Source organism: Ochotona princeps, chromosome 3 (assembly GCF_030435755.1).
Source record: "Ochotona princeps isolate mOchPri1 chromosome 3, mOchPri1.hap1, whole genome shotgun sequence".
NCBI lineage: Eukaryota > Metazoa > Chordata > Mammalia > Lagomorpha > Ochotonidae > Ochotona > Ochotona princeps.
The window spans coordinates 87,875,118-87,898,033 of NC_080834.1; the positions used below are offsets into that span (position 1 = coordinate 87,875,118).

General features: G+C 54.8%; 1 protein-coding gene across 1 annotated transcript in view; it reads right to left on the bottom strand.

Annotated features, from left to right (window-relative positions):
* ADCY5 (adenylate cyclase 5) overlaps positions 1-22,916 on the bottom strand; it is a 153,536-nt gene that overhangs the window by 12,451 nt on the left and 118,169 nt on the right. The window contains exons 7-15 of the mRNA XM_004577840.3: positions 22,259-22,400; positions 19,885-20,025; positions 16,638-16,660; positions 15,775-15,919; positions 14,591-14,688; positions 12,793-12,880; positions 3,936-4,052; positions 3,073-3,237; positions 680-855 (exon numbers count right to left, since the gene is read on the bottom strand). Of these exons, the coding sequence (XP_004577897.2) occupies positions 680-855; positions 3,073-3,237; positions 3,936-4,052; positions 12,793-12,880; positions 14,591-14,688; positions 15,775-15,919; positions 16,638-16,660; positions 19,885-20,025; positions 22,259-22,400 (1,095 nt within the window). The remainder of the gene's footprint in view (positions 1-679; positions 856-3,072; positions 3,238-3,935; positions 4,053-12,792; positions 12,881-14,590; positions 14,689-15,774; positions 15,920-16,637; positions 16,661-19,884; positions 20,026-22,258; positions 22,401-22,916) is intronic.

Sequence of the window (22,916 nt, forward strand, 5' to 3'; positions counted from 1 at the left end):
TGGGTATTCTTTTCATTGTACTGGGGGAATTGAGCTTAGGGAGAATATCCAAATGCCTGTCTGATATACAGATTCAAAGTAAACTTGACCTTCTGCCAGAGCCCTCCCTTAGACATCTGCCCCCACGTCTAGCTGAACAGTCTGATTCTGGGGCTAGACGGCTTGGGCACAACTGTCCCTAATGCTATCGCTGCTGTGTCTAAACTCAGCCAGCATGGTCAGGGGCCTCACAGCAGCACACAAACCACCCGCCCCTACCTACGAGGATGGGAAGGGATACAGCATTTGCAGGTGTATCTTGACATGGAGCCCAGAAACAGCAAAGGTATCCCTTCCCCACAGACTGTAGTGCATCCTATTGGACCATAACCTCTCCAGGTCTGGCCTGCCACAGATGGCTGGAGTTAGTTGAAAACAGTCCTTCATGGAATGCCCTGGGCAAGGGAGGAACAGCTAGCTCCCTGAAGCTTGAGGTTAGCAGTGAGGGACAAACTGCAGGTGGAAAGGCCACTCCATCACCAGGGAGGGCAGCAGGAACAGACAAAGGCCATTCGGTGTTGTGCCTAGGGGGCCAGACTAGGAGGAGCCAGGCAAACTCCCTGCAGGAACCTCCTGACTCTCTGGGTAGCCCCTACCCCAGTTTGGGGGTAGAGTTGAGAATGAGGCAAGGGCGACTTACATGGCATTGGCGGTGACCAGCAGGTCGGCATTGTCAAAGAGCGTGACTCCAGGCACCTCGACAATGAGCACGTAGATGAGCTCAATGGCCAGCATGAGCACCAGCTTGCCGATGCAGCTGACCTGCAGGAACACGGAGCAGGCCAGCAGGCTGAGCAGCACGCTGTAGGTGAAGTACTGCGGAGAGAGGGCAAGCATCAGCTGGGCAGCCTGTGCCCCACGCCTCCCCGGTCCTGGCTCCAGGCAGATCTATTATCGGTGGAATAGCCCAACCTTGACCTCCTCTGATCCACTGGTGTCGGGCTGTGGACCTTAGGCCAACATTTACTCACAACTCTCAGCTTGGCTTCCCTGTCTGCAGAATTAGAATCCAGGGGATGACTGTGACTGTGGGGCACACAAACCCCAGACTTTGACATGCAGCCCTGAAACCCAACTTTTTGGGGTTGCAGCTTTTTTCCTGGCTATTGTGGGGACCACAGGTGAACCACCTGTCATTGCCACCCTACTTCCTGGAACTACCCCGACGTGTGGCTGTGGATCTATTACTGTGTTTCCCCATCAGGTGCTCTGGGCGTGTGAAATCTGAAGGAGCCTGCAACCCCAAGCCCGTTCAGCCCCAGGATTTCAGATGAGAGACGGCAGGAGAGATGTCCCTCCTCATCTCGGAGTTTGCTTCCTTCTTCCACAGTAAGCAGCCGACCCAGGGGCTCCCATGGGCCCCTTTCTGCCCCGTGATGTTTGATGGGAATCCCAGACACTCCAGCAGCTGATCCTTGGTTCTTTGTATGAAGTTTAGCATCACTAGATCCCTCCTGTCTGTCCATTGTCCATGGGCTGGGAACCAAATGGTGGTGGCTGGCAGTTGGGGTAGCCGCCAGATTAGGGTCTCAGTATCCCCAGGCTTTTAGGAGCTGTGGGAAGCGCTACAGATGGGGGAGAAGGACCCAGCTCCAGTTATCACCAAGAACTGGGGCACAGGAGGGCATGCCCAGGTGATGGAACCCAGAGCCCAGCTACCCATCCTTGGGACTGGGGAATGCACCTTCCAGGTCAGCCTGGATTGCCTCCCATAGCCGAGGTTCAGATACCTGGGAGATGGAGGGAGAGTGCTGGGGTCTGCAAGGAGTGGCTGAATAAGGGGCAGCACTCGTGGGGAGAGGTCTGCACCTGCAGGGCCTGCAGCAGCAGCAGCCTAGGACCTGGTGGGACCACATCCAGAGTTGCAGGCCAGCACCTCCCTCTCCCTCTAGGGCAAAGCCAGAACTACCGCTCTCTTCCCCTGTATCTCCTCTTCCCGGGGCAAGGGAGCACATGCTGAGGGGCATGCGCGAGACCGGAAACTGCCCGTGCACTGCGACAAAGGCCCCTGGGAAGCAGTCACGTGCTCTGGGGGTTTTCAGTGGGTGTGATGGGAGCAGGACTTGTGCCTGTAAGTTGGCTCCAGGGCACAGAGGAGGACATCTGTGTAGGGGGGCACTGGCATAATTTCCTCCACCCCACATCTGACCTTTCCTCACCTTAACTGTACACCAGGCAGGGGAGCAGCCAGGCCCGTCTCTGGTGGGAAGGGAGGCCGGGTCAGTGGCAGTACACACACACACCCTCCCTGGCCTACAGCTTTGACCCTATGAATCATGGCCCTCTGGGACCTGGATGGACACATGAGCCTTCTCCCCTGACTGCACCTGAGCAGGGAGCTGGGGATGTGTGAAGGATCCACTTGGTCCCTGGCAGGTGCCCAGGCTGGGAGCCCAGTTATGCTGCTTCCCTGCCATGCCACCTGGGTACCCTACACAGATGGACAGCACCAACCATTCTCTGAAGAAGGATTCTTCACCTTAGTCTTTCATCCCAAATAAATTCCTTTTGGGATCATGGATCCATTCTAAAATTAGATCATGCTGATGGTTGTACAAATCTGTAAACACACTGCTGCATCGTGCCCTCAGGGCAGGGGAAGTTGGAGACAGCTCCACCATCTTCTCTGTTCTGGGACTCTTCGAGCTAGGGAACTGTGGTGGTCTTCCTGAGGTGGGCTTGGGTCTGCTGCAGACACTGAGGATCCATAGGTTTTCTCCTTGGGTTCAGAGCCTGACAACCGGAGTGAGAGTTTTGGCTGTGTGACCCTGGGCAAATTACTTAACCTTTCTGTGCACCAAGTTCTGCAACTCTGCAGGATATCATACAGCACCCATGTCCCAAGGCTCCTGCAAAGATGTCACAGGTACACGTGGGACACAACAGCCACACCACCTTCACAATCACTGCTATGCTTAGGAGGCTGTGCTGGTTCACCAGGATCTGGTGGTGTAGTGAGAGGCTGGGGCAGAGGGCAGGGGGCAAGGGGAGATCCCCAGAGCAGTAGTGAGCCATCACATCCTCCCACGGTACCTCGGGGAAGTTGCAGTTGGGCCTCGAGCTACTGCAGAAGCCCCGCTCCTCTCCCAGGCTGTAGTTCAAGGCCGACTCCACCACATGGCATGCATTGACGTGGACTGCGCTGATGTTGTGTTCCACTGCCAGGCAGCCCAGCAGGTCCTTGGAGTTGCACATGAACTGGGGACAGGGAGGACAGCAAGGAGGGGGTCAGTCCCAGTAGAGCGGAGGGGAGCAGCACAGCAGGTGCCCATTCACCCTGACACTGACTCGTGACAAAAGAGGAGCCTGGAACAGGTTAAATGGGGCCAGTGCTGTGGTGTAGTGGGTTAAGCTGCCACCCAGCTTAACCCCAGTGCTGTGGGTTAAGGTGCTGGCATCCCATGTGGGCACTGGTTCAAGACCCAGCTGCTACACTTCTGAGCTAGCTCCCAGCTGATGTACCTGGGAAAGCAGCAGAGGATGGCCCAAGTACTTGAGCCCCCACCCTGACAAGGGAGACCTGGAGGAAGCTCCTGGCTCTGGATTGGTCCAGCTCCAGCCATTGCAGCCATCTGGGAAGTGAACCAGTGGATGGAGGAACACGCTCTCTCTCTCAGTGCGTGTGTGTGTGTGTGTCTTCCTCCCCACCAACCCCAGGCAACTCTGCCTTTCAGATTGAAAATAAAAAGCAGGGCAAGCACCCAACCGTGACAGAGCAGAGAGGAGGGCATGGGCAGTGCCACCCACCTTCCTAAAGTACAGTCCTTCACCCTCCCAGGGGACTTGCTCTGTGTGAGCCACATCCAACCCCAGAAGCAAGGTGAGACACAAGTAGGAACGTCCCAGGAACCTCCCCCTGCCATGCCTGTCGGCCGCTGGCCTGCCCCTACACCCACCATGTTAACGAAAGCCGACAGGAAGACCAGGGTGATGGTGAACACTCCAACCAGGGTGCTGTTCATCTTGGAGCGCACAATCTTCCTGGACAGGGTTTGCAGCGGACTTGGGAAGAGCTGGGGGGATGCAGTGGGAAGGAGAGAGAAAAAATAGCCACCAGTGAGGACTCCCCAGAAAGCCACGGAGGGGCTCAGGGGGCCCACCTGTGCCACCAGCACAGCTGAGGCCCACCCAGGCTGCAGGCCTCTGTCTCACACCGCTGCTCACGATGTGTAGCTTGACCAGCAGTGGGGCTGCATGGGTGGTCCATGGCAAGAGGGGCATGAGGAAAGGAATGAGGCTGTTTTGACTCAACACAGAAGCAGCTGAAAAAGCAAATTCACCTGCTGTGCGGATGCTGGGCCCTGAGTCACAGGATGCCCATGGCAGCGTACATATGCCAAGGATTCAGGAGGGGCACAAAATGTTTCCTAGGGCGGGGATGGCAGGAGGATCAGGAAGGCTCCTTGGAACGGGTGAACTGTGGACCTGGGGACTTGGACAGGACCTGGTGGGTGGACCTCAGCGTGGCAGTGGGAGAGGGCAGGAGGGGAGCACCCCCTCTAGCAATGAGCTGCACAGAGCACTCATCATTCCTACATATCCTTCAGCTCGACCAACCATATGTCCATTCCCCTGCAGACCCACTGCAACCACCTACATCCCACCTCTGCCACCCTCTCGGATGGCCTGGAGACCATTCCTCTTCCTCTGCTGTGCCACCTGGGCTGAAAAGAAGACAGCAGCCCAACAGGCAAAGCAGAGTGCTCCCAGGCTGTCCCACTCCGGCGGTCCCCACCGCTCTTGTTGGCAAGGCCTGACTATGACGGGCATTCTGGGCAGAGAAGGAGGAGAGAAAACACCGTGCCAATAGTCAGTGAGCCTGACTTTTAGGAGGGGCCTTTCTGGGTTACCCTGAGTGAGCCCCATGCCCTGCCCCGAAGGCTCCTACTGTCTGGCTTCTAGAGTGGAACCCACAACTTCTGGGTTTGTGGTTCCATCCTGGACACGGAACACATTGCTGAGTGTGTCAGACCACAAAGCTTTCCCATTCCTCTGAAGGTGGCCACATGGCCAAGTGAGGTGGTCAAGGGTATCCTGCTCCCCAGCAGTGGGGCGGGACTGTCGCTGACTCCAAGAGTGCTGGGCTCTTCTTTGGCCCAATGTTCTGCAGCTGCAACCCAAGCCCACTACACACACACACACACACACACACACACACGCACACACACACACACGCACAGTCCCACTGGCCCTTGGGACTCAAAAGCTAAGAGGAATCAATATTATCATGCTGGTGTCGTGAAGCTGGCTGTGCGTGAGCAATGCAGTTTCATCTTTGCCCCTAAACTCTCATGTCTCCTGCCAGCATCCATACAGCAGTAGAATCAGGCTAGTAGTGGTCCCCTAGTCTCGAACCTGGGCCGCTTCGGCAAAGAAGCAATATTTCTCTCTCACCCTTCCACGAGGCCATTTTCCACGAGGGGACCACAGGGAAGGACAGATGGCAAAAAGAGCTGCAGCTGTCAGAAGCAAGTAGCCACACGGGCTGTCATCCCCTCGGAGGTGCAGCCTGGGATTCCATCTCGCCGTCCGGCACATGCTGCACCGTCAAAGCCCTACGTGGTTAGGGAAACAAGAGCACGCCAAAGGAACCCTCCTCTGGGACAGAAGGGGAGGTACTTGGGATTCAGAAGCACATGCCTGGATGAACATGTCGCTTCACAGACACAGAGAGAATTCGCACCGAGTCTGGAAGGAAAGCCTTGCATCAACCGGAAGGTGGTTGCGGTGAGGGAACCCAGACGGTCTAACAGGGGAGAGGGGGATCTTTCAACAGCTGCCACGGGGACAAGTGAGAAGGAATGAAGTTGTGTCCTACCTCACACCGCACACAGGAACTAACCTCAAGTGGGCTAGAGACCTTCATGTAAGAGCTGAAACTAGGAAACTGAGTAGAAAATATACACAAGGAGATCACTGTGAATCTGGAGAAGACAGTGTTTTCTTAGAGAATGACATGACAAGCACCAGCCAGAGAGAGAGAGAAAAGCAAAAATAAACCAGCCTTCCTCAAAATTGGGATATTTTGTGCTCAAACAATCCAGCAAGAAACTGAAAGGTGGGGGTAAGGAGAGTTTAGCCTAGTGCTTAAGATGCTGGCATCCTATATTCAAGTGCCTGGTCCAAGCTCTGGTTCTGCTTGTAATTCCAGCGTTCCAGTTAACGCAGACCGTGGGAAGCAACAGTGATGGCCCAAGGAGCTGGGTTCCTGCCACCCACGCTGGAAACCCGGATCGAGCTCCTGCCTCCCACCTTTGGCCAGGCTCTGTCCTGGCCCTTGTGGGAGTGATCCAGGAAAGGGGGGGGGGTGCCCTCATGCTCTCCCTTTGTCTGTGTGTGTCAATAAAACAAGCTATAAAAGAAAGTGAAAAAGGTTTTCATAAAGATGTGGAAAAACCGACACCTCGTGCACCACTGGTGGGAGATGTAAAACCATGCGGCTGCTTGCTGTGAATAGTATGGTGGTTCCTCTGACACCTGCACATGGAATGAGCAGATGATCGGGGCTGGAGCTGTGCCCCGGCCGACTAAGCTGCCACTTGCAGTCAACATGCCATCTCAAAGCAGCAGCTGTAACCCCTGCTGCTCTACTTCTAATCCAGCTCCCTGCTCCTGTGCCTGGGAAGGCAACAGCAGACGCTCCATGTTGTTAACCCTGCCACACATGTGGTAGACCCAGATGAGGGTCTTGGCTCCTGGCTTCAATCTGGCCCACTGTAGCCATTCAGGGAGTAAATCATTGTGTGGAAAATTCTCTCTCTCTCTCTCTCTCTCTCTCTCTCTGTTATTCTTTCAAATTAAAAAAAAAGCCTTAATACAATAAGAATTATTGGGGCTGGCATTGTGTCCTAGCTGGTTAAACCATTGTCTGTGACACCAGCATCCACATAGGCTACGGTTCAAGCCCTGGCTGTTCTACTTCAGCTCCCTGTTAATGTGCCTTAGAAAGCAGCATGTGACTCTACAGCTTGGGCCCCGCACCTATGTGGTGGATTCAAATGAAATTCCAAGCTCCTGGCTTCAGCCAAGCCTGACTCAGCTGTTGTGGCTACCTAGGAAGTAACCCAGTGGATGCAAGATCTCTCTCTTGCTCTCTGTCTCGGTAACTCTGACTTTCAAATAAAATACTTTAAGAAGAGCACAGAATCATTCTGATGAATTCAAATCAGTTCGGCTCAGGACCCAAGTGAGAACCTGACTCACAAAGCTGCGGTGAGGGAGTTTTGATCCTAGCTTCTCTGAGCGACTCCAGGCACATCAGTGGGCTCCGGGGGGTGGGCTGGAGGCATTTCCCCGGCTGTGAGGTGTGGCCGGGATACTGCAGAGGAAAATTGATGAAGGCAGAGAGCTGAGTGCAGAAGAAGATGGTCCTCTTTGGCAAGGAGCTAATGAAAGGAACGGCGGCCTCTGCTTCAAAGGATAAAAAGAGGAAGACATGAAAACACTGCAAGTCAAACAAGGCAGGCAGATGAGCCACACATCAGGGATCCTGTCACACGGCCCTTGGGGAGTCTACTGATCCTCACAACAAAGGTGGCATCCCGGGGAGGGGGGGAGCAGCGCTGAGCTCTGAGGACATGAACCATGTGGGCCAAAGTCCCAGCTCTAATCACTGCCCGGCTCTGACAGCTGGGGGAAGCTCTTTGACCCCACTGTACCTCCTCTGCAAAGTGGATTGAAGCACAGCCCTATGGGGGCTTGGGGAATGCGGCAGATCCTTGAGAGCCACAGGGGGCCCCTGCAAAATGCTTCTTGGCATAGAGCTCTCTCCATCACTAAAAGAACACGAGTGTGGAAAAATACACCTTTCCTGGAGACACGGGATGTGCCTTGGGCTATACAGGTGGACAAGGGAGAGTGCAAATCACACACCCTCCTAGGACAGAAGGTCCCTAGGAGGAGAACCCTGGTAAGCCAGGGAAGAAAGGATAGCCAGCAAGATGTGTGCAGACCGCAGGCAGCAGGTAGGCTTTGTCAGTAACTGCACGGAGAGCAGACAGATGGCTCACAGCTCTGGGAGTGGAGATGAGCGGACCTAGGGGACAGTGAGGTACAGATCAGGACGGGGAGCCTGAGGGTGAGGGAGATTTATGTACATACACTCACAGGGACACAGACAGACACATGCATACACAGACACACACACAGACCTAGGCACACACAGACAGAGAGACACACACACGGGCACAGGCACACAGGTACACACAGGCACACACACAAGCACATACAGACACATACACAAGAGTACATACACACACATGGCACACACACACACACACATAGGTACAAAGGCACATGCGTACACATAGGCATACACACAGGTACACAAAGACACACACACGCACACAGACACACATACCTCTATGGAGCTGAGCTTCCCTACTGCCTGCTGCTGGGAGCAGGAGTTGAGCCATCTGAACTGGGAAGCACTAATGGGGTACGGACAAGGCAGGAGCCCACACCAGTGAGTGGGACAGCACAGAGCCAATGTCTTCTATGCGCTTTGGCAGGCCTAAGCCAGGGCTGCTTCACAGGACAAGGAGACAGAAGCCACTTGGGGAGACTGGTGAGATGGTCACAGTGGCCCCAGAGGGAAGGGGCTGCACTCTGCCCTGGAGATGGGAGCGAGCACACCTTCCCGGCAGGTGATCCACATGGGGCACACGCCCATCCCGCCCACACACAGGGGTCCTTGCCAGAGAGACTTCACATCTGGCTCTCTCGCTGCTTCTGTCCCTTCCCAAGTGGGTGAGACTCTGGGTCTGTGGGCAACGTGGACTGGTGGGGGTGATGCAAATTTAACAGTTTTCTCCAAAGAGCAAAAGCTTGTGAGAGAAAGGGCCAGGGAGGACAGCTCCACGGTACGCAGGGAAACAGTCTCTGCTTCCTTCACCGTTTTCTCCTCGGAGGGGCACAGCCTGGGCCACTTCAGACACTAAAGCCCACATTATTTGGGGCACACATTCAAGTCGGGGCAACTGAGAGAGGAATTCGGCCTGGCTGTGCATCAGCAGGGCCTGCACCCATGCAGTGACACAGAAATTGATCAGATCTCATAGGAAAGCCTTGTCCTCTCCCCACCATGTGACTGATGAGAATACACAGGGTATCAGGTAGAAAATACAGCCTTTTGGGAAAGAGCAAATGTTTTCCAAAGGAAAAATAGCACTGAGAATCATGGTCCACACGGCTTCACACTCAGTACCTGCACAGGTGACAAAGGGCAGTTGGTGCTCCCGGTTTGGCCACTGTGCAATGCCATGCAGGGACAAGTCCCTGTCCCTGCATTCAGCAAAGGAGGAAGAGGCAGATTAATGTCCCTGCTGCGTGCATGCCCAGGGAGGACCGGATACCTTCTTCCTGATCATGCTCTTTGTTGCAGCTGCCTTCCATCTGCAGTGGGCATGGGGGGTGGGCTGCCCTGGTGGAGGGCATGTGGTCAGGGCCAGTGCATCTGCAACCTGGGGCATGCGGGAAGGTAGGAGTCCACTTGCCAGCCTCTTCCTGGGGAAACAGATCTCTCGGAACACAAAAAAGACCGCTGTACTGGATGAAGGAGCTGGAAACAAGCTTAGCAAATTCACCATTAGTTGTCAACCGGCTGGGTCCAATGACACATAAGGAGGCAAGGGAGGTTTTATGGATATCATGTAGTGGGCAAGGAACTGACCTGACCAAAGTCCTGATGCCAAAGTGGCCAGTGCAGGGGCTGCAGACAAGGGGAATGGCTAAATGTCCCTCCCCCCCAACTGACCACCAGCTACCCAAGCACACAGGACAACTTCATCCATGTGCATGTGGCATAGTATAGATTTACCAAAGGCGTCAGCAGGAAGGAGAGGAAGCCCAGGTTGCAGTTACTACATAGGAAGGGGAGTGGTGCAGTGGGGGAAGCCACTTGTTGCAATGCCTACTGCCTACATTGGAGTCCCTGGTTCCAATCCCAGCCACTCCCTGCTTCTGATTTGCTTCCTGCTGATGTGGCTTGGGGATAAAGAACAAAGGCACATGTATCTGGGTTCCCACCAGCCATGGCAGAGTCCTAGATGCAGTTCCTGGCTCTTGGCTTTGGCCCCATCTAGTACTGACTGCTGTGGGCTCACTCTGTCTCTCTCTCTCCCTAATAAATAAATACATATTTTTAAAGGAAAATATGGTAGACTACATATTAAATGGGCTAGTTAAGTAACTGAAATACAAAAGCAAATAATGGCTCTGCCTTAGTTCATTATTTAATTAAAAAGAAATATTCTGAAGTGGAGGGGACACCTTCTAAGGGACGGCTGCTTGATGTAGCAGTTCCAATGTCATTTGGAACACCGACAGCTTCTGCTGGGGGCCTGGGCACATGTCCCAGCTCTGATCCCAGTTCCAGCATCCTGAGGAGATGTCCCCTGGGAGGCAACAGGTGATGGCTGAAGTCCATGATCCCTGCCACCCACGTGGGAGACGTGGTTGCAGGCTGGCCCAGCGCATGGCTGTGGCGTATTTGGGTAGTGATCCACCAGAGAGATCAAAGTCTGTCTTTCTGTCTTCTAAATAAAAACAGAGACATTTATTTTTTGAAAATGTTAAGGAGGCTATTTTAGGGTTGGCTTTTTTCTTAGAGAAAGGAAGTATTTCTTATTGTAGTGCTATATATATGCATATATACATATACACACACGTATACACACCATAAAATGTATCATTTTACCCATCTCTAAGTGTGCCATTCAGTGGCATGGATGGCAGTCACAATACTGTGTAACCATCACCACAGCCTCCTCCCACAGCCTGCTCATCACAGGAACTCTGTTCTTGAGTAATGACTTCCTCAACTGCTCATCCCCTCTCTACTACGCTGAGCTCGCCCCATCTGGGTGCTTTCCAGCTCAGTAGAATCCTACACTATAGGACCATCCATGCCCGATGGCTCCCACCCAGCACCCTCTCAGAGATCATTTGTCACAGTACACCATGGCACGTCACAGTATACCACTTTTTACTGCTGAGCCAGGTTCTATGACCGTCACAGTTCATATTCTGCCAAGCCTTTCATCTGCTCATAGACACTCTGGGTGTTTCCACCTTTTGGCTCTCAGGAACACATGATGTCCTTTTATAGAAACAGAGTGTAACAAGTGGAACTGGGGTGGGGTTTAAAACTACAAGATTGGGGCCTGGCACAGTAGCCTAGTCGTTAAGGTCCTTGCTTTGCATGCACCGGGATCCCATTTCGGTGCCAGTTCTAATCCCGGTGGCCCCACTTCCCATCCAACTCCCTGTTTGTGGCCTGGGAAAGCAGTGGAGGATGGGTCAAAGCCTTGGGACCCTGCCCCTGCGTGAGAGACCCAGAAGAAGCTCCTGGCTCCTGGCTTCGGATTGGCTCAGTTCTGGCCATTGCAGCTGCTTGGGGAGTGAATCAGAGGACAGAAAATCCTCTCTGTCTCTCCTCCTGTATATCTAACATTCCAATAAAAATAAATAAATCTTAAAAACTGCAAGACTGGGGCCAGGCGGTGTGGCCTAGTGGCTAAAGTCCTCGCTTTGAATGCGCTGGGATCCCATATGGGCGCCGGTTCTAATCCCAGTGTCTCCACTTCCCATCCAGCTCCTTGCTTGTGGCCTGGGAAAGCAGTCGAGGACGGCCCAAAGCTTTGGGATCCTGCACCTGTGTGGGAGACCTGGAGGAAGTTCCTGGCTCCTGGCTCTGGATCGACACAGCACTGGTTGTTGCGCTCACTTGGGGAGTGAGTCCTCGGACGGAGGATCTTCCTCTCTGTCTCTCCTCCTCTCTGTATATCTGACTTTGTAATAAAAATAAAATAAATCTTTAAAAAAAACCTGCAAGACTGTAAGGTGGTGGGTAACTGAAGACGGGCTAGGGAAGGCATGCTGCTGGGCAGGCAGAGACCTGGGGCCCATGCCCAGGAAGGCACTGATGAGGCACAGCTCATGCCCGCTTCTGACAACCAGTCTGTTAGAACCTTGACCATGAGGAGACTGTGCAATTAGCAGTGCAGGAAGGAGCCAGTGGGGAGGGAGAAGAGGAAAGGGAATTTGGGAGGGTCCAATGCCTGCAGAGAAGAATGGGGAACATTGCGGAACATGACATGTCTCTTCCCAGGATCAGGCTGGCCTGAGAGGAAGAAGACAAGAGGAAGGCTTGTTGGGCAAGGCCGACGGGACACTGAGTGATCTCCTGGATAGAGCAGACCTGTGTGGCACTCAGCCTGGGCAGGGGACGGGGCATGCCCAAGAGAAGATGTTGGGGAGATGCGGAAAGGAGAAAAGCCAGGGCCCTGATCCTGGACACCTGCTACTCACATCCAAAACACTCAGTCACTCTGGGGAGACCCTCTTTCCCATGGGAGGTAGAGGAGCTGGAACCCCTTCTTTCTGTGCCCACTCTATCCAGGGCACGCCACAGAGGACATTTAAGGGAGACTTTCAGCGAGTGCTCGCTGTACACTGTTCTGTGCCCTTCCTCTGTCCCACTGGACACCAAGGAGACAGATGGAGACAGATGGAAGTGGCAGCAATCACATCTCCCTGCAGCAAAGACTTGTAAAGGTGGCAAAGGCAGCCAAAGAGGCACAGGATCCTGCGAATGAATGCCCCTGGTGGCCAGCTTGCTGCCAGCACCACGCACCCTGCCCTCCTTACCCCCCCACGACCAGCACCACCAGTCATGACATCCGCCTCCACCTTGGCAGAGGGCTGGGCAGAGTGGGAAAAAGGCAGCTGGATTCCCGCATCAGCCGAACTCACCTTCACGCACGAGTAGATCACAGACACAAACACCACCAAGGTCAGCAGCAGGAAACAGGCCAGGTAGAAGCTCAGCATGAACATGGAGCTGGAGAGGAGAGGCAACGAGAGAGTGGCCGGGCATGAGGCCGCAGGACCCGGAAACCCCTTCCCACACCCCAGACCTCTGCCTCCCTGGCCCCGACCAACAAGTCCTCCACAGCCAGCTGGGAGCTTCCCCACAGGGCTCTGTTCCTGCCCTCCCTGCTGCCCTGCCACCTTCCCACAGGGAGCAGCGGCCCGGGGGCTTCATGCAGAGCCCTGTGCCTGAATCTTAGCTAGGGCAGGCTTGCTTCACTTGGTCTGGAGGAATTCCCAGGGCTGGCACCATGGTGCAGCTGCTGCCTGTGATGCCCACATCTCATGTAGACACCTGTTGAGTTCCGGTTGCTCCAATTCTGACCCAGCTTTCTGCTAATGTGCCTGGGAAAGCAGCGGAGGATGGCTCCCTGCACCCATGTGGGAGACCCAAAAGCTCCTGGCTTTGGCTTGGCCCAGCTCTGGCTGTTGTGGCCATTTATGGAGTGAACAGGTAGATGGATCTCTGTCTCTCTTTCCCTCCCTGTCTCTCTTAAAATTCTGTTTTCAACTAAACAAAATAAATCATTAAAACACACTCACACACACAACTCCCATGTAGTCCCTCCAAGTCCTCACTCAAGGGCAAATAACCATTAGGGTTGAGGGTTGCTTCGGTTGGAAGCTTTGATCTAGCAATGGGTGGGCCAGCAGCCCAGCTGCTCTGTGACAGGCAAGGAGCTAGGGCTGCTCAGAAGGGCACAGTCCCTCACCCAAGCCAGACCACATGTCCTGCTCTGCTTTTGTTTCACAACTTCTGGCCAGCGAATAGGAAAAATCCGTGACCCTGGCTCTGCCTCTCCCTGCTGAGGCAGACTGCACGCTCTCAGTGAGAGCCCCAGGACACCAGCACTGCAGGGGACTCTGCTTCAGAAAGCTGGCTCCTCACACCAGCCTGGAGTCCCTAAGGCAGAACGTAGCCTGGAGGTGGCCGGAGGCACTGCATCCAGGTGACAGGCCAGTGAGGACCAGAGGTGGACCAAAAGGAGCAGATTTCCTAAAGGGAGCACTCCCATAGCTGCCTTTGTTCCAGGCTTCCAGTGTTGGTGCCTGAGCCAGGGAGGGATGATGCGGATGACTCCATGCCCCTGCCACACTGCAGACAGAGCAGTTAAGAAGTAAGCATGCAAGCTAATAGGGAATCATCAATAGGAGGTCTAGGTGGCCCTGTTTCAATGCAAGAAATCGGGGTTCCATGAAGACCCACCCTCCCATCAATTCCATGTGGCTTTGGTACAGGGTATCACAGGCTCAGGTGCAGAGCCAGGGGCAGGCAGAGCCAGCTGCTGGCATCTGGTGCTCCACCTGCTGTGTCCTGACAACCACAGCAGTCACAGATGCAAGGGGTGTCTTTTCAACATTGAATGTCACAGGAGGTCAGCCTGGTGAACCCTGGGGACATGCTGGACAGGGCAGTGGTGCTGTGTGTGAAGTGAGGTGAGACAACCAAGCCTTGGGCAGGACACTCAGCTCATGCTGCTGGGCAGCACCTGCAGAGAGGTCCAGGGGTACACTGCCTCTCAGCCCAGAGGGGCCAGACCCTACCTGCTGCTGGCATCCCAGATTCGCCCACCAAGGGTATGTCCACAAGCCTCCCTGCCAGTCCAAGCGCCAGTCCTCGTTGATTACCACCCCCCTCCAGCTCATGGGAGACCCCACAGCCAAAGACATGAACACTTACTGGGGCACAATGGTGATCTGGACACAGCAGATGAAGAGGAAGACGAGCGAGGCACATGCCACATAGGCACCAAAGCGGTCGTCCACCTGCTTGGAGTACTGGGGATTAGAGGGGAGGGAGAAGCAGACAGGGTGAGAGGGTGTGGGGACTAGGAGGCCTGGGCTGCATGCACACACATACACCTCTGCCCCAAGGCTGGACATGCACATAGCCCATTCCCATGACAGGGAACCCTTGAGAACCAGAGCTACACGCAGATGGGCACAAGGAGCCTGGTATAGGCAGGGCAAGGAGAGGGACCCAGAGCAGCATCGGGCCAGAAACCCCCTGCAGCTGGGCCACCATCAGAGTCCTAAGTGATGCCTTAGAATGTCTGGGTACCATCAGCTGCAGGAAATCCGCCAAGTTCTTTTGGGGTCCTTTAGGACCCACCAAATGGGTGTGGGACATACTGTCTCCACTTACAGAGGAGTCAGTGGAGTTTTAGGGGTGTCTGTTTCTTGTCCAGAGTCACCCTTGGTCCCTGTGCCATCAGCAGTTTGTACCAACAAAGGCAGACACCGGCCCAGCCACCAAGTCCACATCACGGCTTCCCTGCCCGCAGTCTTGCTCTGCCAATGAGCCCTTCCTCTTTGGTTTAGTGCTGAATGAGCTCCGGGAGCCCACTGTGCCAATAGAGCTGGGAGGAACTGTGGGTGACGTGCTGCAGAAGGTGCCTGCTGGACACGAGGATCAGAATCTGGCAAGGAGCCTCTCATGCCTCCCTGGGTGGTCTGGAGAAAGTCACCCAACCATCCTGACCATGAGCTTTCTCCCCTCCAATTGAGATCACCCCTTCCAGCTTGACTCCCTTGAGGGTACTCTTGGTGACAACACCGCCAAGGTAAGCACCAATCTTAGGGACCTCCTACTATGTGCCAGGCACACACATGAAGCCATGTGAACCTTGCTATGGGATAGATTTGCTAAACAACCCTCTTTTCCAGATGAGAAGACTGAGGCACAAAGAGCTTGGGAGCTTGGGGTCTCTATACCCCCTCGTCTCTGGGTAGCATCAGAGCTGAGGACACTCAGGCCCCAGGAGAGGCTCCTTCCTCTGTAGGTCCCATAGCTTTCTCCCCGCTGCCCCTCCTTGGGGCCACTTTCTCACTCCCTCTGCCCCTTCCCTGTCCCTTCCCCCGTACCTTCTTCTCTAAGTCAGGCTCCCTGAAGGTTAAAAGGAATTTGCGGACATGCTCCGACCGCAGCCTGTCGATGCTCCTGGCGTCAATAGCCCGGCCCAGAAACTCGTCCACTTCATCTTCAGGGTTTGCACTTTCCTGGGCATTCCTGAGAGCAGGACAGACAGACATCAGAGAGCCTGACAGGCAGGGATGCCATGAGGGGGTGATCGCTGTGAGCCCCAAACACATGGGTGGGTATGGAGACTAAGCAGCCAAAAATCTCATGCCATGGGGCACTCTGCATGTGAACAACCTCATGGCCATAGGCTGAAGGGCTGTCCTGATGACCAATGCACGACTGTGACAATGTGAGTCAACCCCGAAGTGTTGGCCATTTGCTCCCATGGGTGACAGTCTGCTCTCAACTCTCCAGCTGAGGTAATCCTGTCTGAGACCTGAGGGTGATACTCTTGCCACAGCTCCACCTGGTCTCTTGACCCCTGCTCAGAGTGGATCCTGGAGTGGTAAACTTAAAACACCCTCTGCTCAGGGTATAGCTTGGTCCTGGAGTGAAAATCTGGGGCATCCAGGGACTAGGGAAGTGAAGGCCAGAGGCATGGAGGGCATTTGCTCGGAGGCTCTGGATATGATCAGAGGCTAGGGGCCAGTGCCAAGGCCTATACTGTCCTGAGGGAGCTATGGTGTGTGCAGGTACATGATGGACAGTGTTTGATGGCCGCTGGTGGCCAGTCTGAGAGCTACTCCCTCCCAGTTGTTGTTGGGGGCAGGGGTCACTTCTCACAGAGGAGTATGGGGAGTGACAGGTAGAGGTAGGGCGATCCCTAGGCTGAGTGACAGGGAAGAGAGTCAGATGTGGTACTCACTTGTCCTTGGGATCTTCAAAGCCCTACAAGAGAAGGAGGCAAAAAGGAGAGTGAGGGGAGAGGCAGCCACCCAGGAGAAGGGCTCTGTGCAGGGTACTGGGAGGCATTGCATCCACAGGTAAACCTGGGTGTCCACGCCCTTCCTTGACCTCCCCTTATCCCCTCTGCCTACCCTGGAACGTGTACTCGGAGGCCCCCCGTCCTTGCTCCTTAGCTCTTCCTCTTACTCAGATGGAGTGAGAACGGTCAAGCTGTTTCATCTGTCACTCATGCATACCAACACACACACACACACACACACACACACACACACACATCACATGTTCTGTCCTGAACTCAAGTTCACGGTTACTTGCAACACTGAGAACTGGTGTGGTACTCGGTGCCTTGGAGCCAGCGGAGTGAGCAGCCCTGACTTGGAATTCATCTGTCAATTCCATGGAAGGATAAACACATTTCAGGGGCCCAGTCCTGTGGCCCAGGAGGTAAAGCCGCGGCCTGACATGCCAGCATCCCATATCAGAGTGCTGGTTCAAATCTTGGCCGCTCCACTCTGTGGAGCACAGAGGGACCAGGGCCACATAAACATTCCCGTATCCATTCCCACAAAGGACACACGTGGAAGTGTACACAGGGCTTGTGTGCCTCCAGGACCCATAGTATCGAGACAGCCCCAACTCTCTCCACTTCTTATGGTGGGAGATAAAGGGAGGGGGCTTCTGGGAGCCATAGCAGCCTCCAGACCACCAGCCTCCCAAGTGCCTGCAGCTGGCCATGCAGTTGTCTGCCCAGGTCAAGCTGGGCATGTTCGTCCCCTAAGCATTGCCAGGCCTTCCCTCTGCCTGTCCTGACAGTCCTGGCGGGAGGAGTGGGTGTCACCCTGGTGCGAGCCACATGCTCTCAGCACAGCATGGCCAGGGCTGCATTGGCCACACATGTGAGCTCTTTGCATTCCATTGGCCAGGAAGCAACAGCCTATGAACTCCCCTGCAGGAGTGGGTGACAACCTGCTGAGCTGTGCTGCTGCTTTGCTGTCCTCCACGGCTCTGACCAGCATCTAAGAGACCATTGACCTGCCCTTCCTCCTGGACTGAGCAGGAAGTTGGGTCTACACTAACCACCCTGCACACCAGGGGCTCGTAGACAGCTCAGTGTCAGGCTCAGGTGGGGAGCCGAGAATGGAGCAGACAGTAGCAGGTCAAGCTGTGCAGCTCCTCCCCACCCCCTGAGGTGCGCAGAGCACAGATCCACAGGCGGGGCCCACACCCAGGAAGTAGGTCACTGTCCCTCTCCATGTCTGCCTGTCCCACCGGCTGAATATCCTGTCAATCTTACTACAAACAAATCACCTGGCAGACCTTACAGTTCGGCCCACGCAGGAGCAAGCCCAGTTCTGCTCCACTGTGTGTGCCAGGGAAATCCCAACAAGCAGCAGGCTGTGGACCGTGAGTGCCCTTTTAGTTGCTTCTGGCTGCTCTGTCCAATTCTCACCCCTTCTTTTGGCTGTACTGGGTTTTATTACAAAGCGATGGTGGCAAGTCAGGATCAGAGCCCTCCTTTGGCAGGTCTTGAAGATCTGAAGCAAGTTTAACACCAAAGCCCATGGGCAGTGTGGCCTCTTGCTGGCACCTGCTTAACATACCAGTGGTGGGGCTCAGCCTGGACAGGTAAGGTGGGGATGGTGACTGGAGCCCTTGCTCAGATACCAGCCTCTTCAGGGGACACTGGGCCCACCCGGGTCGGGGTCTGCCCTCCTGCAGGCTGCTGAAGAGGCTGCTATACTGGGGAACCCTGTTCTGACACCCCTGCTGGGCAAAGCAATTAAATCCTCCCCCTTCCCCTCCCCCAGTCTGGGCCCTCACTGCTAATTCTTCTTTGTCCTAACTATTATTAATGGTCTGCCAAACTGGTGCTTATTGCCCAAATTGCCTCCTTTAAGATTCCCAAAAGAACCAGAATTGCAGTTTATGGGGGAAGGTGTCACCAAAGAAAAATAATTCCCTGAGGCCTATAAACAGAGAATGAACTGAACTCAGCCCACAGGCTGCCAGCTCCTAATCTCTCCATTACGGCACATCCACGTGCGCGCACACACACATACACGCAAGCACCCCGTCTTCCTACTCCCTGTCCAGCTTTGCTCCATCCGCTCACCCCCTTCCCTTCCCCAACTCTGGACATTACCCATATTCAGAATTAAAGGGTGGGCTGGAACCACCACCAAGAGCCTTATCAACTGCCTCTTGCTTCAGGGAGGGCACCCAGAGGGCAGCAGGTGGCAGCCAGCACCCACAACAGCCCTGGCAAGTCCACAGACATCTATGTTCAAAGCCCTAGGAAAAAGCCAAGTCATATCTCTCTTCCTCTGCTCCCACTTTGGGTGGCTCCTCTGCCACTAAAATTTGAAACGGAGACCCTGCCTCAGTTCATGTTTCCTCATCAAAACCTGTGCCACCTGCCCCCAAAGGGAGCAGAATGACTGGGTCCCCTTCCCAGCCCAAACCTCCTCTTTGGCCCCCAGCCCTGGGCTGCTGACTGCCAGCGCCCAGTGGGAATCTGTCTCCCCATGGCTTTTGCTGCAACTTAACCAGCTCCAACCCAGAGATACAAACTTGGGGCACCAAGCAGCTACCACACCTGTCCCCTAGTGTCCTGGCCTCCCTTAGGGCAGGCCACTCCCCACAGTCTCCAATGGAGGCCTCGTGGAGGCTGGCCTGGCTCCTGTGTGTGTTCCCCTTCTTCTGCTTTCCCACAGCAACACATGCCAGATGGGGCTGCAGCCAGAGGTGACTGTCCTCTTAGGCAGGTGGTGATGGCCTTGGAGGTGGTAGTGACATCTCCACCTTGGGCGGCTCAGTGGGAAGAGAGGGGAGAGGAGAGGAAGTGGGGGCTTTGTCCTGTCTTGCTGCCCTGACACAAGCCTGGGACAGTTCTGCAGTGACAATGCAACTGTCAGGCAGTGGGTGGCTGGCTCCTAGGGCTTCACCAACACCCAGCTGGCTGGGTCCTGAGATCAGACATCAAACTCTACCAAGACAGATGGAAGATGGGGCATTGCCAAGTGCTCCCAGCTGAGGAGGAGACCCGTGGGGAGCAGTCAGGGCTGGAGGTTGGGCCTGCCAGCTCCCAGTCCCAGGCAGGCTGACCCCTATGGCTCTTGCTAATTCCCTTGGGCAAACACACTCCAGGAAGAGGAGAAGAGGGAGGGGGGTCTCACCCTTGGAGGATGCTCCCTTCAGCCACTCACCATTCGCTTCATCTCCTTGGAGACCTGGTTGCCGCCCAGGTGGTTGTAGAAGGGGCGCTCGGCCCCCCAGGGTGGTGGGTTGTGCCCGATGGAGTTGGTTCTCTGGCGGTTCATCTTGGCAATCATGGCCTTCTCTTCTTTCTGGGAGAGCAATGCAGATGGTCAGCCTGTACTCAGAGCCACTGGGGCAGCCCGACTTTGGGAGCTCCAGTTCTTCCTAGCAGAAGGCAGCTGCCCTCTCTCCTCTCTGTGTGGGAACCTGGGGTCTGCCACAAACCCACAGTTCTGTAAGCCCAGGTAGAAGCTGCAGACATGTGCAATGTGGCACCATTGTCACTGTCCTCCCTACAAATGCGGCCACAATATTCTGTCTCTCGCAGTTCACATTCTCTTCCCTTCGTCGCCCCAGGGCCTGAACCTGCCTTTTTCTCCTCCCCCTATCCTGAGGAAGTTCAGGTTCGGGGGGCAGCCAGGCCAGCTGCCACCCACTCAAGGACCAATACTACATCCAATTCTGCTCACTGAAATGTGGGAACTCAGAGACACCTGCACTTGGAGCCTCAGCGGTGGGCGGGCAGCGTGTGGCTCTGCCAGTGCTGGGTGAGACAGTGAGAGAGGAGGTCCTAATTCCAGTCTGCACTTGGCTTCCCTAATGAAGCATGCTGCAACAGCAGGGATGGAGGGAGGGCAGCTTCTCACCCAGTACCCCCATCTATCTGTGTACCCCAACAGGTGCAAGAGAGAAGGGCTGGAGAGGCCCTGGGGTGACTCTCACCTCTTCCTTGTCAGATGAGGTGGGGTATGGTGGGGCTCGGGCAGGGACACAGCCTGCTTCTTCAGCTAGCCTGCTGGGGTGGGGCAGTGGTCCTGCCTGTCTGTCTCCATGCTATGTCTTGTGGATACCCATGAGGGTCTCCAGGGGACTCAGGGCATAGGGTAGGAAGGAGAGGCTGAGGGCTATGGCTGGGGAGATTTCAGTTCCTGTAGTCTCTGAACTAGTGAATGTTCACGAATGAGTTGATTTAACCCTGAGCAGCTCTCCTCTGGACCACATGCCTTGTGACACCCCTGCCCTCTCGGGGCCCATCTCCAGAGGGTTGCATCGGGATGAGGTGACCCTCTGATGTCCTTCTGGCACAGGCACTTGCCCATAACAGCCCTGCCTCCTCCTAAGTGTATGAGCCTTCCTCCCAGTTCCATCTAATTGCTAGTCTAAGAAAATGGGCAGCTTTTCCCCAGCGAAGGGCCGTGACCAACACACAAGGAAGAAGCATCCTGATTGAAGGAGAAAAAGAAAATGTTCTCTTTTGCCTGAAAAATTAAGAACGTGGAACATGACACCATCAAAAATAGAAGCCGGGAAGCCCGCTAATAATTCAGCTTTCTATTTTGGCAAGTGTGGGCTGCACAAAGAGGAAAGAGGAAGTGGATTAAACACTGACAGAGGGGGAAACACTGAGTTTCAGAGAACAAAGTACAAGTAGGGACAGACTGACTTACAGCTGGTATCTACATGAAGGGGCTTCAAAAAGTGTATGGAAAATGAAATCAGAGAGATCAGGACGTTGGTGCAAAAATCTTGAAATCCATGCATATGAGGCGATTCTAGAAGCTCATGAAAACCCATTATGAATAAACTATACAAGGATCTTTAAAACATTGATTTGAAATGCAGGGTAAAGAGAGATCTTCTACACCCTGGCTCACTCCCAAATACCTGTTACAGTTGTGGCTGGGCAAGCCTGGAGCCAGGAGCCTGGGATGCTCTGTAGATCTCCCAGGTGGGTGACGGGATCCTAAGTCCTGGGGCCATCGGCTGCTGCCTTCAAAGGCTCACTAGCAGGGAGCTGGATCAGAAGTAGGGCAGTGGGACTTGAACTGGTACTCTGCTTTGGGATGCAGGGATCTCAAGTGGTCGCTTAGTCTATGTGCCCAATGCCCAGCCCCATGTATAGATTTCATAGTTTTGCACCAAACTAACTTGTTTTTAATTTCAGTTTTTAAATCAATGTTCCAAAGTATTTTCATGTATTAGAGAGATGGCAGATAGAAAAATAAGGATAAGCAACCATCCAGTAAAAGGCAAAAAAGAATGGGGGACACTGTGGCACTGGCAGCCACAGGTGTCCTGGAGGCGTGGTCTCCACCCTGCGCCTGTCTGACCTATCGCCGCTAACAGGTCTGGGGTCTTGCAGCAGGTCAGCAACAGATTCCTAGTGCAAAATCTCCCTCTTCACCACCTGTTCTTATGAGGCCTCTCTGGTGCCCATGACCTGAGATGCACAAACCACAGCTGCTTAAGAGAGAGGCAAACCTCCCAGCCCCACCCCCCGGGGTGCTCAAAACCTCCCCTGGCCCCCACAGGCCCACGGACCCGCTTCTGGGTGCAGCGCAGGATGAGAAAGGTCTCAATGCTGTGCTCCTTGAGGTAGGCATTGCGTTCGCCCCCACAGCCTGGCTCCACCTCGTAGTCGCCGTTTAGGTAGTTGAGTGTGGCCTTCGTGATGTGGATGCGTCTATGGCGTGGAGGAGGGAAGACATGGGCATTTAGGATTACTTGAGGGCTCACTCATGACTCCAACCCCAGCGCCTGAGCTGGCGCTCAGCAGCCCAGCCCTCATGCTGTCTCCCTCCCGCACCACAGAAAAGGCAAAGGCTGGCCTCTCTAGCCGTGCCCTGTGCCTCCCCTCATGGCTGTCTGCCCTGCATGTGGCCTCCAGTGTCAGACACTCTGAAGCCCTTTCCCCCACCGCCCCACTCAAGGCCAGCCATGGCTCCTACTGGTGATAGGACTGACTTCAAACTCCCAGCCAGACACCCAGACCCTTCTTAAAACAGGCACCATCTCCCCTAGCCACCTAAGAGCCATACTGTGAAAGCCTATGTCCCCCTACATGTGTGTTTGCCTACAGCCCCATCCTGGCAGCTCTGCCCACCCCTGCGTTCCTATTCTGTTCCCAGCCCTGCCCAGGTGGCTGCTCCTCTGGTCAGTGAATCTGCCCCCCAACCCTGGATGGCTCAGTGCCAGATGA